This window comes from Nannospalax galili, unplaced genomic scaffold, assembly GCF_000622305.1.
Source record: "Nannospalax galili isolate Female #2095 unplaced genomic scaffold, S.galili_v1.0 scaffold54, whole genome shotgun sequence".
NCBI lineage: Eukaryota > Metazoa > Chordata > Mammalia > Rodentia > Spalacidae > Nannospalax > Nannospalax galili.
Window position 1 is genome coordinate 13,545,734 of NW_008341028.1, and position 17,396 is coordinate 13,563,129.

The following is a 17,396-nucleotide window of genomic DNA, read 5'->3' on the forward strand; positions in this document are numbered from 1 at the left end:
TGCATTGTACGACATAAAGTAGGGAGCATAATTCACTTTGTATTTTCCCCTGTCCACTCCTAGAATCAGCCACTGCTCCATGAAGCACTAGTTTCTTGTAGTAGAAAATGATCTTTAGAAATCAAGATAAAGTCTCCATTTCTGTTACTGATGTGACATTGATTCAGGGCTAGGATTCAGGGCGGGCATATATAGGCTTATTTATGTGGGAATATTAATGTATGTTCACTGGTTATATACAAAATGTATCTTTGTATCTATATATTTCTATTATCTACAGTTATATAATACCATAAGCTTATGCTGATACTTTCATCTTGAACCAGTGACATAGCATTAATTTTGCTCTTACCATTTTACACATCTTTACTTTGTTTTTCCAACTATGAGGGATTTGAGTCTGGGTATACTTAATGCATGTCCATATTTGCTCTGTATCTATGTTTGTAGCCAATTTCCTGACCCATGGACCTTCTTGACCCTCTTCTACCATACATTGTGGCCACGTAAGCTGACTTTGGTCTTAGCCTACATGACTATATTTTTAAGTAATATTTAATAACTTTTTATTATTTTCCTTTATTTTGTAGGTCTTCCAAGATTTACCAGCCAACCAGAATCTTCCTCAGTTTATGCTGGAAACAGTGCAATTCTGAATTGTGAAGTTAATGCAGATTTAGTTCCATTTGTAAGATGGGAACAGAACAGACAGCCCCTTCTTCTGGATGACAGAGTTGTCAAACTTCCAAGTGGAACACTGGTTATCAACAACGTAACTGAAGAAGATGGAGGTCTCTATCGCTGCATAGTTGAAAGTGGTGGGCCACCAAAATACAGTGAGGAGGCTGTACTGAAAGTTCTTCCAGGTATTAACTCATTATCAGAGCTGGTGGTTTTGCAGCATTGATTGTTCTGTTGCTATTTCTTTTAGTAGACACTGTTAATATGTAGGAGACATTGCTGTCAGCATGTTTCAGTTTCTTAAAGAGATAAAATATGCCACAAAAGTCCACTGTTTAGTTAATAGATTATTTAAACTTTTCTCAGGAAAGCTGAATGTGCTGGCACATACTTATAATCTCAGTGCTTGGGAGGCTGAAGCAGGATGACCTTGAGCTGACGATCATCCTTCCTTCACCTACCAAGTGCTGGGATTATAGGAGTGTGCCACCAAGTCTAACTAGCTCTGTATCTTTTGAGGCCTCTATTCTCAACATTTCCACTGTAGGATACTTTTATAGCTTGATCATCTAACTTGTAAGAATCAGAAACTTGCTCAAGGTAGTTCATATGAGTAATAACTGTTGTCATGGTAACTGCAGACACTGAAAGCAGTAGTTCTTGGACATCCTTGATGCTCCTGTTTTAGTGTAAATTCAGCTCCTCTTTCTGTCTTCTGTGTGGGACTTCCCGCTCTTGCTGATAATCAGCTCTGTGAAGCTTTCCCAGCTATGCGACTTCTCCTTTCTCAGGCCTTCTCAGTTGTCGATTATTGCAGTCTCTCAAGCCAGGGACTTGCTGCTTCATGACTTGCTAGTGCCTCATTCTTCTCATATTACTCATTTCAAATAAAGGCGAATATAACCTAGTCATCCCTACCTTGTTTGGGCAGAGGTATTTTTGTTTTTAAAAAATATATGGGTAATTCATAGGCTTATTTATAACCTGTGGCCTGGCTTGTCAGGTGAGACCAGTGTTATGAGCTGCCACTTTTGAGGGTGTTGCTGATGGATTTTTGAACTGATTTTTTAAAATTTTATTTATTATTTTTATGTGTATAAGTGTATTGCCTGCATGTATGTGAGTACACCCGTGTCATAAAATGCCACGGAGGTCAGAAGAGGGCATCAAATTCCCCTGGAACTGGAATTAAGGATGGTTCGTAGTCGCCATGTGGGTGCTGGGAATCGAACCCGGGTTCTCTGCAAGAGCAGTCAGTGTTCTTACCTGCTGAGCCATCTCTCTAGCTCCTGAACTGATTTTTAAAATGTAGCTTCTTTGTTGTTACCATCCCTACCTATTTAAGTTCTGTCCTAGTGTATTCTCAGGAACCAGTTATTTTTCAAAGTAGATAACCTTTGCTTAAGCTCCCTAATGACTACTTCATGTCATTCCCAAGAGAAAGTTCTCGGCCCTTATATAATCGTAATGCTTCTCCCCTCCCTGGCTTTCCTTCTCATCTCCTAGTCTCACCTTCTCTCTCAGTTGTGACTTCTTAAAGTTTTACAACATATCAAACACTCTCTTACTTTAGAGCCTTTCTGCTTAGCATTTTCCCTGCCCAGATTCATGTGCATTGTTCACTCTCTTTATTTTGTGTTCAAGTAATACTTTATTAGTGACTTGGCCCTTGATAACCTGTTTAAAACAATGATTTTCTATTTCCACCCCCAATGCTTTTTCCTTCCTCCTCCATAAAACATTTCACCATATCAATTACATACAGTATCTAATTTATTCTCTCTCTTCATTAGTTTATAAGCTCTGTGAGAGCAGTGATTTTTTTTTTGCACATAGAAACCAATAAATACTTATTATGAATTAGCTGAATAAGTTCTATCAATTTTATGAAGGCTAGCTAAGTAATGAAGGTGGGATCAAAGGAGCCATTGCTACATGATAATGTTCTCTACCTTCCTTGCTGATTGCTTGACATTCCTTTCTACATGGAGCAGCATTCAAGCAGATGCTCACAATCTAGTCCAAGGAAACAGGGATTACAATATCAAAGAATGAAACCACAGCTCAGTATTTGACCAAGAGCAAAATATTGGGTATTCTGCTTGTTTGAGAGAACTCTACTTGCCAGTCTTTCTGAGCACAGCTACTGCTGCTGTCCTACAGAGGTTTTGAGAAGACATTGGAGTTATATTGGTTAAGGGATGGAAGAGGTTTGATGTCAGTCATAGAAGCCTGTTTTATTGTTGGTCTCACAAGTAGGTGCGGGTAAATATCAACTCTCCTGTTGATTGATTTTTTTCTTTAAAGGTGGAGCTTGTTAACTTTTTGGGTTGACTTTCAGAAGTATATTCACTGAAACGAATTGTCACTAGTATATTAGGTAGTGTTACTTGTTACCATGGGTACAAAACTATTATAAATTGGGTAGACGAGTTTAAAGGTGGCTCTGGTAGTTGCTACCATAACTAGAGAGAACATCTCGTCCTGACAGTGGGGATATCTCTGCCTTCAACATTAATATAACCCTATTAAGTAGAATAACCCTATCTCTTTATCAATAAAAATGTGGTCTTGTCTTATGTCCACAAGAGGACAGCTCTGTAAAGTGAATACTTTAATTCAAATATAGAATCACAGATTCACAAGTATAGAGGTAACTAGACAGTTGTTACATTATAAAATCAAAGAATTGACAGATTAATTTAAAGAAATTGAAAGCCAGATTTCAGAAGTAACAGACACAAAGGAAAAGCAACTCCTTACATCCTTGTGAGTAGGGAGGATGCTCAGGTACTGAGTTTATCAAGTCTCTCCTGTTTGTACCACTCTTTATATTGTCTTGTAAAGAGGATTCATGTCAGGTCTCATGTGAACAGAAAATGCCCCGAAGGCAGGAACTATAACTTAAACATCTTTAAGACCTGCTAAGTAGCCTAGTACAATGCTTTGCATATAGAAATTATGGAAAATTATTGGGAAATGTTTGCTGATTCAAATGGTCTTTTCTTGTATTAGTTTTGCTTATTTTGCCACATAAACTGAACAGGAATTAGCTATTCCTTGTGATTAAAGTTGTGAAATGTTTTGTCCTTCATTCAATTATTTTTTCATTTAAATTCTTTTTAGAGAGTCTGGAGATATGACAAGTAGTTAAGAATACTTGCTGCTCTTGCAAAGGACCTGTGTTTGTTTCCCAGAACCCGCATTGTGGCTAACAGCCATCTGTGACTCCAGTTCCAGAGGATCTCCATGGACACCAGGCACACATGTGGTACACTTATATACATGCAGGCAAAACACATAAAAATAAATCTTATAAATTCTCTTTAGATCCCGAGGAAACACCAGACCTGATCTTTTTGATACGACCTTCTTCTGTAATCAGAGTCATTGGTCAAAGTGCAGTGTTGCCAGGTGTTGCCTCTGGACTTCCTACTCCAGCTATTAGATGGATGAAAAATGAGGAGTTGCTTGACACAGAAAGGTAAATATTGTCTGCCAAAAAGCCCTTTTTAGCCTTAGCTTGAGTCTTGGTCTAATCTTATTTGGAACTGTTGATTAATGAAAAATGACTACTCTGTTTAAATATTTTACAGTTTTCATATGTCATCCTTGAAATATGTTTATATGCTATGTGTAACTAGGATGTCTAAAAAAACATGCTTTCAAGACACTAAGGGATAATTATTCCATTTATTTTATTTTATTTTTTTTTGTGAAGCTTCAGTACACTTAATTTATGGGCTTTGGGGCCTCTTTCCCTAAATTGTTGCATGAGTTGCCAGACCTGACTATGTTGAGTCTTCTCTTTCACTCCTTTTATTTTTTATTAACTTCTTTGAGAGTTTCATACAATATATTTTTGTTTGTGTTCCCCCCTCTTGTAGCTCCTCCCAGATTCAGCTCCACCTCCTAACCCACCCAACTTTGTGTTCTTTTCTTTTTCCTCTACAGAATTCAATTTGTGTTGAGTAGAGAACTAGCCCTGGAATGTGGTTCACCTACCAGGGGCCACAACCTTTAGGAAAATCGAATCTTCCTCTCCCAGTAGCTGTGCCTTTAGCTCCTTAGCCAGGGGTGGGACTTCAAGCCTGCCTCTTGACTCCATCCTGGGATTTTGACTGGCTTGAGACTGAGCAGGTCTCATGCATGCTGTCAAAACTGCTGGGTCATAATGTGCAGGTTCCTTGTAGTTATCCACTGCCTCTGGCTCCCACTTCTCTGTCAGTCTTATATGCACTTTCATAGTTTCTCCCTTCGCTCAAACAGTGTAAGTAACTCTGTTCTTCCCTAGTGCTGGAATTATAGGCATGAGCTACCCACCTGACTTTGTTTTGCTTTAATTTTTAAAATGTATTTATTTATTTTTATTTTTTATTTTTTGGTCTTTTTGAGACAGGGTTTCCCTGTAGCCTCAGCTGACCTGGAACTCACTTGTAGACCAGGCTGGCTGCGAACTCACAGAGATCCACCTGCCTCTGCCTCCCAAGTGCTGGGATTAAAGGCGTGTGCCACCACATCTGGCTTAAAAATATTTTATTTATTATTTTTATTTTATGTGTATGAGTGTTTTGCCTGCATATATGTGATGCACCCATGTCATGCAGTGCCATGGAGGTCAGAAGAGGGCTTCGGATTCCCCTGGAACTGGAGTCAAGGATGGTTTGTAGCCACCAAGTGGGTGCTGGGACTCGAACCCGGGTCCTCTGCAAGAGCAGTCAGTGTTCTTAACCACCGAGCCATCTCTCCAGTCTAAGTGTATGTATATTTTTAAATGGAAGTGTGCATTCAAGTTGTCATTAGTGGTTACTTCTAAGGAAGGAGAGTGGAGACAAAGAAAGATTAGATTTTCTTTTCCTTCTTTTCATTTCTTTTTGTTTTTTGTTTGTTTGTTTGTTTGTTTTTTGGTCTTTTTGAGACAGGGTCTCCCTGTAGCCCTTTCTGGTGTTTCTGGCACCCAATAGATGGCAAATGTACTTTGAAGTTATGATAACCAAATATGTCTAGATATTGCCAAGTATCCCTTGAGGAATAAAATCATCCCCAGTTGAAAACCACTCTTTTAGAAGAGTGCTGTCCAGTATAAATGTAATACATGCCTCAGATATAAATTGAAGTTTTCTGATAGCCATGCTAGAAAATAAGTACGCATGCACTACTATTACAGTAATATTTTATGTGAGATACCACTTAGAGTGAAATGTACTTCTAGCAATAGAATTATTTATATTTAGTGGAAAGTATTTTACATTGCTGTTGCTTGTACATTAAAACTAAATGAGTAATTGAGTTCCTTGGTCATAGTGGCCACATTTCAGGTACTGCCACCCCATGTGGTTAGTGACCATTTGATTTGAGCAGAGCGGGTCTTATGTTTACCACATGGGTAAATTGAAAATGAGTAGTCTCCCTTTGTCTTCCTTTGCTCCATAACTAAGACATGCGAACTGGTATTTGTCTAATCAGGTGGTGATAAGCCTTCATGATCAGTGGAGATGAAGGAGTGCAGTGTGATTGGTCCACTAGCCACGTCCACTAGCCAAACTGATAACTCTCCTGTCAGTTGATTTCCTTTTTGTTATCCATCCATTCACCAACTTCTGTCCATGCTTTGCTTCCTGTCCATCCTTTGCTCCTTCCTATTTCCCTTCCCAGCTAAAGATCATATGAAGAATTTTTAAGACTTCAAAGGAAAAAAATAAACTTTTCCTAAGTGAAATTAGAGACTTGAAATTGAGGATAAAAATTACATGCTTTGAAAGCAGAAATTTTAGTTGCCAAAAGTGAGAATAAAATCTTTATCAGCAAGTAGTAAGAAAGATTATTTTTTAAACTTCTTATTTTAAAATGTTCACATTTTATCATAGAGCATTGTGAAGATACGAACAAAATATTGATTTTTTTTTTTAAATTATGTGTGTTTGGCAGGGGTATGTACATTTGAGTCCAGGTGTCCGTAGAGCCCCAAAGAGGGTGCCTGCTCTCCTGGAGCTGGAGTTACAGGCAGTTTTGAGCCACCCTCTGTGAGTGCAGGGAATGGAACCTGGGTCCTCTGCAAGAGTGTTATGTTCTATTCACTGCTGAGTCTTCATACGTAAACCCAAATGATTTTTATTTAAGAAATAAAAGTGAGGATTTCTGTAATTTATTTGTCAGTTGTTCAACAATTCAACAAATAGTGAGTGCTGACTCTGCCAGGTACTGTTCCAGGTGTTAAGAACCAAGTAGTAAAGAAAAGGTCTGCTTTTATAGTGGAAGAACGAGTGGTAATATACATATAAAGTGTCAGGTTGTAATAAGTGCTCTGACGAAAGTGAAGACATAGTATTCCAGGGATGATGAAAGAGAGGTAGAGTGGGGTTTGTGTTGTAGATGAGATGTTAGAGAATTGTTCTCATAGTAGAGTAATTCTCAGGGTGGAGTCTGAGTGGGCCAGGGTATACAAATCATTGTAGAATAGGTAAATATCTTCCAGAAACTTCCAGTTTCATTTGAAGATATTTTTGAGAGCAAGTGTTTTTTTAATCAAGTGTAGATAGAGCATGGTTAATAATGTTCGTATAAACTTTAAAGCTAAATCAGGAGATTTTGAAGCCCAAGTAGATTTTTTTTCTATGTTTGATTCTCTAGGCTCCCAAATAACTCAGATTATGTGATAGAAAAGTCTGAGAAATGGGCTGAAGAGATGGCTTAGTGGTTAAGAGCACTGACTGCTCTTGCGATGAGCCTGGGTTCCATCCCCAGCACCAACGTGGTGGCTAACAGCCATCCTTAACTCCATTTCCAGGAGGATCTGATGCCATCTGACCTCCTTGGGCATTGTACAACATGGTGCACTTACCTAAATGCAGGCAGTACACTCATACAAATAATAATAATAATAATAATAATAAAAAGTCTGAGAAGTGCCATATATGTCACTGTCTCAGAAGGGTTCAGAAAAATTACCAATGTCAGCATTGTTCATACAGGTCTTTCCAGACCACACTGTCTGGCAGGGAGGAGTGTTCAACAATATATTTTGATTGAATTATTGAAAGTAATGTAAGAAAGTATAAGTAGTTGATAGACACAGAAGTACTTTAGGTTGAATGTAGATATTATTCACAGTATCTTTGTCTTTTCCAAAGCCTTAGAAGGAGTATGGGTGGATCTTACCTAAACAAATTATTTAGACTCTAGATTTGAGATTTGGAAATTAAAGAGAGAAAATTGCCTAGAATTCTAGATTGTGCTGGGCTTGTTCTAGAAAAACAAAGCATCTTCCTTAAGACCTCTTTGAAAACAAACATAAAAATATTATAAGTTGATTTTTATAAAGGTCTAAGAATTGATGCATTTATTTACTTTTGATTGTATATGTTCAGTTAAAAAAGTAAATAGCATGAATGAGGTGGAAATTGTGCTGTTTTGAAGGCAGAGAATCCAAAAAGTATGAGTGTTAATCCTTGAAAATAAGTGACAGCAAATGTAATTTAATGATCAAATAATACCTATTCTTTTAGGCAAATGATAGATTTGTCCAGCTACAAAGGAACAGGTCATAATTATAAAAATGCTTGGTGTCACTACAGGTGAAAGTGGTATAAAATTAGGTTACTAAAAACAAACAAAAAAAGCAAATGGCAAGCTCATTTTTCCAGGACCTTAAAGTACAGTAGTCCCCTCTTCTCCACAGTTTCTCTTTTCAAGTTTTACTTACTTGTGGTTAACTTCAGTCTGACAATAGTAATGAAAAAAATCTGGAAACAAATGGTTCATAAGTTTTAAATTGAATGCCTTTGTAAGATGGTGTCATTAAATCTTATGCCACCTAATTCCATCCCTCCTGAAATGTGAATCATCCCTTTATCCAGTGTATCCAAGCTATAGATAAAATGCATGCTTACTAATTGTCTAAATAACAACTTTTGATATCTTAATGCTTCTGTTCAAGTGACTGGGCTCCATATTCATCTTTTTACATCTTGCCACACTGATTTTCTTCAGATGCCAACACCACTAATCCTTTCTGTCACGGTTCCTTAATATGTATGTATACATACATGTACTTTCTTAAATATTTCCCATTATTATTAGCTAGCTCTCCTACCCATTCTTCACACCTCAGCTAAAGGATTACTAGTCTTTTAATTTTTGACAGGTTCTTTGCTTTACCATTTTGTAGAATTGTCTTTTATGTCTGTCCAGCCTAGACAACATGAAACCCTGTCTGGAAAACAGCAACAAAACAAATAAACAAAAAGTAAAAATAAACAAGGGGCCAGCAGAATGGCTCAGCAGATAAAGGCACGTGTCATGCAGGACTGGCAACCTGAATTCAATCTCCAAAATTCACATAAAGGTGGAAAGAGAGAACTGACTCCACAATCTCCAAGCATGTACCTCTCCCTCTCCATCTTCCTCTCCCTCCCCCCCACCCCCTTCTTCTCTCTCTCTCTCTCTCTCTCTCTCTCTCTCTCTCTCTCTCTCCACACACACACACACAAAACAAAAATTAAATTTCAAACAAAAAAGAATTATTAAATGAATGATTAAATCCCTCCTTATGTTTATTGCCCGGCTTTAAAAAATAGTTAATAATTTTTGCCTTTTATTTCCTCCTTATTGCTGCAGTTGATCTTTTGTTCTTTAATTCCAAATGACTAGAGTAGCTTTATAATCAAACTTTAGCTTCTAGTATTTTCCTATTCCTTGTGTTTTTCACAGTCTTATCATGCCATTTATTTATTTAAAATGCTTCTCCCTTTGGTTAAAAAAAAAAGAGAGAGATCTCAGGGTTGGAGAAATGGCTCAGAGGTTAAGAGTACTGGTGGCTCTTACAGTGAACCCAGGTTCTATTCCCAGTACCCACATGGCAGCTAACTATCTGTAACTAGTTTCAGGGGAATCTGACACCTTCTTCGACCTCCACAGACATTGTACAACATGGGCACACTTATACACATGCAGGCAATACACTTACACACACAGAAAAGTAAAAAATAATAAGATATTTAAAAAATAAATATAGTAAAATTCTTACCTTATTAAAAAAAAAAAAAAAACATAATCTGAATGGTAAATTTCCCAACACTTGAGTATGTCTCTGTACCTCACCTCACCACACCATGACACTTGGCACCCAGGGTAGAACTAAGGCAAAGGATGAGGATGGAATGAAAAAGAGAAGAGGCAGGGGCTGGAGAGATGGCTCAGCAGTTAAGAGCACAGACTGCAACATAATTAAAGCTGTATACAGCAAACCCACAGTCAACATCATTCTAAATGGAGAAAAACTGGAAGCATTCCCATTAAAATCAGGAACCAGACAAGGCTGTTCACTATTGCCACTCCTTTTTAATATAGCACTTGAAACTCTTGAAGGAGCAGTAAGACAAGGGAAGGAAATTAAAGGAGTACTAATTGGAAAAGAAGATGTCAAATTATCCCTTTTTGCAGACGATACGGTATCTAAGAGACACCAAAAATTCCAACAGAAAACTTCTAAAAATGATTAACACTTTCAGTAAAGTGGCAGGTTACAAAATTAATCTACAAAAGTCAGTAGCCTTTCTATATAACAATAACAAGCATTTAGAGAAAGAGTACATGGAAACACTCCCTTTCACAGTAGCCTCAAAAAAAGATTAAGTACCTCGGAATAAACCTGACCAAAGACATTAAAGAACGCTACAATGAAAATTTTAAATCTTTAAAGAAAGAGATGAGGAAGACACCAGAAGATGGAAAGACCTCCCATGCTCATGGATTGGAAGAATTAATATTATGAAAATGACTATCCTACCAAAAGCCATTTATAAATTCAGTGCAATGCCAATCAAAATCCTCATGACATTCTTCACAGAATTGGAAAAAAAAATCCTAAGATTCATATAGAAGCACAAAATACCTTGGATAGCCAAATCAACCCTGAGAACTAAGAGCAATGCTGGGGGGGATTACTATACCGGATATTAATCTGTATTACAGAGCTATAATCATAAAAACCACATGATACACAAAAATAGACCCATAGATCAATGCAACAAAATTGAACACCCAAATATGACTATATGCAGTTTCAGCCATCTGATATTTGACAAAAGGGCCAAGAACATTCACTGGTGGAAAGACAACATCTTCAGCAAATGGTGCTGGCAAAACTGGATCTCTACCTGTAGAAGTATAAAACTAGACCCCTATCTTTCACCTTGCACAAAAGTCAACTCCAAATGGATTAAAGATCTCAATGTGAAACCTATAACTCTGAAACTGTTAGAAGAAAACATTGGCAATAACTTACAAGATAAAAATGTAGGAAAGGATTTTCTATACTGGACATCAGTTGCTCAGGAAATAAGGTCAAGAATCAACAAATGAGACCTCATTAAACTAAAAAGCTTCTGTACATCAAAAGAAGCAACCAAGGAAGTGAAGAGAAAACCCACAAAGTGGGAGAAAATCTTCACCAGCAACACATCTGACAGAAGTTTATCATTCAGAATATGTAATAAGCTCAAAAACAAAAGAATCAAGAAAGGAAGGAACCCAATTAAAAGATGAGCTAAGGATCTAAACAAAGAGCTCTCAAAAGAAGAAATAAAGATGGCTAAAAAGCATTTTAAAAGGTGTTCAACATTGTTAGTAACAGAGAAATGCAAATTAAAACCACTTTAAGATTTCATCTTACCCCAGTCAGACTGGCTAAGATCAAGAAAACAAATGATACCAAATGTTGGAGAGGATATGGAGAAAGGGGAACGCTCATCCACTGCTGGTGGGATTGCAGACTTGTTCAACCCCTATGTAAAGCAGTGTAGAGAACCCTTTAAAAATCTAAAAATGAACCTACCATTTGACCAAGTCGTACAACTCCTTGGCATATACCCAAAGGACTCATCCTATTGCAGAGACACTTGTATGTCTATGTTTGTTGCTGCTCTTTTCACAGTAGCTTAAGAGATGGAAGCAACCTAAGTGTCCCTCAGCTGACCAAGAGTTCTACTCAGTGGTAAAGAAAGATGAAATCATGAAATTTCAGGTAAATGGATGGAACTAGAAACTGTTATACTGAGTGAAGTAACAGAAACTCAGAAGAACAAATGATGTATGTTCTCCCTCATATGTGGATCCTAGCACCACTCATAAACAAATATCTCAGTCACTACTCATCAAAGAAGCTTATTTTGCACCAGTCAGAGACTATTACCAAGTACCACAGCTGTTCACACATGGACATTGTCTATGAATTGCCCAAGCCTAAGTGACACATCTACAATGCAACCTCTGCACCTAAGGCTTATGGAAAATAGAATAGGGATAATGAGCACTAATGAATGTCTCAGTTCTCAATAATGAAGGTTCCTCATGCAGTGGAGGGCCAGGAACACAAAAGGTCAAATACCCTAAGTGTAAAGATCAAGAGTCTGCTGAATTCTGGTCCTTGGACAGGATAACTTTATTAAACTTCACCCACTCAAGGCTCAGGGACCGTCACAGAAGATGGGGTGGAAAGATTGTAAGAGCCAAGGAAGAGGTACATGATCATATGGAAACAGCCCTACAAGCTCCTGGGAACCTGCGCATGTGATTCTGTGGTGATGATGTCAGCATACACAAGTCCCATGCAAACTCAGGCAAACAATAACCCAGCATAGAACTGGGAAAATGAACTGCAGACCTCAGTCTTTTCTGAAGGAATGTTGGCAATTGATTGCTGCTAGATGAAGAAGAGTTGATCTTCCTAAAACAAGGGACTCTACATAGACTGACTAGACTTAGTGGATGGACTTGCACTGGGGAACTGCTGGGGACACTGACAACCTAGTGGGCCTTAACACGGATGACTGAGTATGTGGGCTCCAGTTGGGGGGGGGCTATAAAGATGATTAAGACTGTTTGAGCTGTCCTGTATGAAATACACAAAAATTCAATAAAAAGAATATCACATATTTTAATTATAAAAAATAAATGTATGTTTGTATCATCGTAATATTAAAAATTTATATGTGTGAGAAGGCAGGATAGTTTATTATGTAAGCAGGAGTGGTTTATCTCAATGTAAAGAGGACCAACAGTGTATGGGACAATGGGACCCTAAGTGTGGGGTGAAAAAAAAAAAAGGCAAGCAGGTCTTCTTAGCACACCAAGCTTTTTCAGACCTAAGGGACTCAGACTCACACCCTTCATGTCCAGCTGCATGAACTTAAGTACAGATCCATAGGCTACACATCCTTTTTCACATTGTTCCTTTTAACCATACTCAAATGTGGGAATTCTAAAGGCTTGTCTTTTTACTATGAACTATGAACGAGTTAAATGAATTCTGCAGCTCTCATGGCTTTGGAGAGCACTACGCAAGCTGCTTAGGGAAGACATCAGTGAATGTTCTAACCCCAGCTTCAAGGCCTGCCCTCAGGCTCCTTTAAAGGGAGTAAAACAATTAATCCCTCTTAGGAAGATTGACCACCACTGTCTTGGTACTCACTGATGCCAAACAGCAGACACAGCAGGTGTCAAAAAAAAAAAAAGATGAGTATACTTACTAAACTGTCTCACTTTCAAAAAATGCTGTTCCAACTTGTGTTTTAAGTTGTGTTTGTTTGATCTGGATGTCATGTATGTTTTACTCATTTATCACTTGGGAACATGTAGTTTTCCATTTCTGAAGCTGGATTGTGATCCCCCCCACCCCCAGTATAAAATGCAGGGGTTTCATTTTTAAAATATTCTTTTGTGAAAAAAACAACTGTTTTGTTTATTGTTTAATTTAGGCACTTTTTCTTTTCTGTTATATGTTACCTTGCTTCTGTATTTCATCATGAAAAATTGGGATTTAAAAGTATAATTAAGATATTTTAGAAAAATAGGTCACTCAGTAAAGCTTAAACGTGACCTTACAGGATAGTATTTGTTGGAGAAGTCATCAAACCTGATTCTCGTTTTCAGCTTTCTGTTTACTTTTGTTTATCAAATTCAGGAAGGTTAATTACCTCAGCTTAGAAGATGTATTGAAATTTAGGCCCAAATAGCATTTTATATTTTAAGAATGAGAATTATACATGTAACGGAAATGAGTTATTTCCTTTGACTTTTCCCTCAGAAAGAATTCTATATAAAAAGCCAAATCAACTGAATATTACTTGATACTGTATTTTGTATTAGGTTGTCTATAAAAATGATTTTTAAAGTGGCAGCTTTAGGGGCTGGAGAGATGGTTCAGTGGTAAGAGCACTTGCTGCTCTTTCAGAGGACCAGGTTCAGTTCTCACCACTCATTTGAGGTGACACACAACCATCTCTAACACACACACAAATATAAAATGTGGCACCTTTAGTTATGTACTTTAATTATATGCCTTGCTTTATGTCAGATATCTTTATTTATTGATTTAGTTTGTAATTTTCTAAGTTTACGTGTTCGCTTTATAAAAGTTGAGAGTATTGATTTGTATTTCCTATGTGTTAAAGGATTTAGCTTTTATTTAAATAAACAATGTCATTCTGTAGAGTTGCATAAGTATTGAGTATCCTTGTTGTTAGTGACATGATTGACTGTGGCTGATTTGTGCCCAGCACCACACCCAGGGAGCTGCTCCATGGCAGCTGTCCTTCTTTCCTTCCTGTCTTTTATCTCCCTTTCCTAGCCAAGCTACCATAGGAAACTTTCAGTTGGTGTTCTTACCTCGTGACCTACTGTTTCTGGCCTGACATTTTGCCCTCTTTATTTTTCTTCCTGTTAGTAACTCAGATTGATTCCAGACTTCAAAATTACATAATTTCCAGCATGCTAGCCAGAGTAGGGAGGTAGTAATAGACTGGGAGGGAAAGTAGAATTGGTCATAAAAGTGTTAACTCTTTAGGAATAGCTAGAAGTGCCAGCAATTGTGACATTTGATTTCTATTTGTGATATTAATTTGTGAAATTAAAACAAATTGAAATTAAATTCTGGTAAGTTTGTGGTCTCTCAGTCCATGTATATCCATCACTGTAATAATACTTTGATTTTTATCTTTTGTGTGAAGAGTTTCTTGGATCTTCTTTTCCTCATGCCTGAAATGTATCATTTTTTTTGTACAGCTCTGGAAGACTGGGCTTGCTGGCAGGTGGTAGTCTGGAGATCAGTGACATCACTGAGGATGATGCTGGGACTTATTTTTGTATAGCTGATAATGGAAATAAGACAATTGAATCTCAGGCAGAGCTTATAGTGCAAGGTATGTACATATTTACTAATAAGTAAAAATACATGTTCTCTCTAGGTCTGTTGATTGATTAACCATAATATAGAAAGGGCAGTATAAATAGTTACAATGCATACTTCTAGACCACACTCCTTGGGTTCAAACTCTAGGTCTTATATTTCCTAAACATGACTATAGGAAGTTTTTAAAGTTCTTTTTCATGCATATGTGTCTGTAATATGTGTGCATGCATGTTCACATGTGTATGGACATATGTATGTGTGTGTAGGTGAGTATTGAGGCTCGAGGTTGACAAAGGGAATTGTCTTTGGTTGCTCTTCCACCTTATTCTGCAAGGCAGTCTCTTAGTCAAACCCAGGTCTTCCTAATACAGCTAGTCTTGCCAGCTAACTTGTTCTGGGAATCCTATCTTTGCCTTCTGAGGCTGGTATTATAGGTGAGCCGACATGCTACCCAATATTGGCGTGAGTTCTTGGGATCTGAATTCTAGTCCTCTTGCTTACATAGCTAGTGCTTTAACTACTAAACTTTTCCTACCCTGACTGTGGAAAATTTTATATAACCTTTCTGAACTTCATTTTCTTTATCTGTAGAGATAGTAAGAGTACTTAACTTTGTTGGGATTATCTTAAGGATTAAGAGCTAAACCTTAAAAAACTCCCAGAATAGTGTCTAGAATATTAAAGCTCAGTGTTACTATTATTTTTATTATTAGTGGTAAAAAGTGGTGGTGCTGGTGGTGATAATATTATCAAGCAGAGGGATGTGGTTTGGGGCATCTGGAAAATTTGTTCTCTTTCTGCTCCCTTTTCTTGTCTCAGGATGCTTCTCAAAGATGTCTGTTGTCTGATCTGGAACCATGTCTCTCAACATATGTGTTCATTCTTTGGGGTAAATAGATCACCCTAGGAGTACATGGTGGTTGTCACTTGGCTTGATGATTTGATACCTATTTCTCTCTTTTAAGTTGATGTCGATCGTCTCTGGAAGAATAGTTGCTTTTCCTTTTTCTCTATACTCCCATTTAGGTTCTCTGATGTAGAAGACAAGGAAAATAAAGATGGGATATACACAGGCCTCTTCTTTATCCCTACCTCCCTTCCATTTCTCTGTGTGGAAAAGTACTTGTAGATACTTATTTTCGCCTCTGTTATATCTATGCCATTGTCAATATTTGTTTCAAATAAAGCCTAGGATCTTCTCTGTTACTTTGAGAGAAATCCAGCATTGCTTGCATGTATAGAAATGTAGGCCAGTTTGTGTCACTCATCAAGTTGCTCCAAATTGCATTTGATAGTATACATCGGGAGCTGTGATTTGGTGGTGTTAGTAACCCCTTAGTTCTGTTATGTGAAAGTTTGCTTTTTTTGTTATAGTCTGTGCATTTCAGAGCTAAAAAGAGCTACATTTCTACTGTCAGTAGTCACCAGGAGACTCAAGTGTCTTTTTCAGAGCTCAGTGTCTGGGGTTCACTGTAGCTGATGACATAGAAAGCTTATATAATCTAGTGTTGTTTCTGGGTAGACTTATACTCTCTGAAAACCAAAAGAGCAGGTCATGGAATTGACATAACTATTATATCAGTTGAGCTTAGTCCATGTTTTTGGTGAGATGTAAGGAGAGGTATAGGGCATAGCATTGTAGAATGATCAGTTTAGTTCTTCACCTCCATGTAGGGGCTGGAAAAGTAAATATTTGTAAACTCTACCTTTGGTCTCTGCAGTCTTTTGCCCCACTGTATTTCTTCATGAAGACTTTTTTCCATATGTTTATTTGCTATTCTTTTATTTTTTATTTATTGTGTGGACTCTAGTTGGTAACTTTGTCTGTGAACTGAATTACCTGAGTTTTGTTTGTTTGGTTTCTCATGTAGTCCAGGCTGGCATCAAACTTGCTTTGTAGCCAAGGATGACTTTAAACTCCTTATTTTCTTGCCTCTATCTCCCAAGTGTTGTGATTATAGGCATGTGCCATCATATCTAGCTATTAATTGCAATTGGAAACTACAGATTATACATACATCTTAATAAGACTGACTGACTGACTGAGTGAATGAATAATAAATAAATAGATAGATAGATAGATAGATAGATAGATAGATAGATAGATAGATAGATAGATAAATAAATAAATAGATAAATAAATCCAGTATGAAAGAAAGGGAAAATGAGTGCTACCTGCAGGGTGGCACACTCTGAGGGTCTGAGCCAAGTGCACTAGTCTACTTGGGCAGTAATAGTACCACAGACTGAGTGGCTTAAACAGCAGGATTATTTTCTTACAGTTCTAGAGGCTAGGAAGTTCAAGATCTACATGCCAGCAAGGATTCAAATGACTGCCTCTTCACTGTGTGCCCACAAGGCCCTCCCCCAGCATTCGGCCATGCAGGAGAAAGAGAGTGTAAGGTCTCCCATGACACTAATCCTGTTAAATCAAAACCTAACCTTCATGCCTTATTTAACCTTAGTAATGTCCTTAGAGGTCTTGTCTCCAAATACAGCCATACTTTGAGTTAGAGTTTCAACATAG

The 17,396-nt window shown here is 37.6% G+C and overlaps 1 protein-coding gene across 10 annotated transcripts in view; it reads left to right on the forward strand.

Moving 5' to 3' along the window:
- The window catches only part of Neo1 (neogenin 1), a 205,589-nt gene that overhangs the window by 69,261 nt on the left and 118,932 nt on the right, over positions 1-17,396 (forward strand). For all 10 annotated transcript variants that reach the window (XM_029565066.1, XM_029565070.1, XM_008836447.3 and 7 more), the window contains exons 3-5: positions 591-866; positions 4,012-4,165; positions 14,743-14,879. In XM_029565066.1, the coding sequence (XP_029420926.1) occupies positions 591-866; positions 4,012-4,165; positions 14,743-14,879 (567 nt within the window). The remainder of the gene's footprint in view (positions 1-590; positions 867-4,011; positions 4,166-14,742; positions 14,880-17,396) is intronic.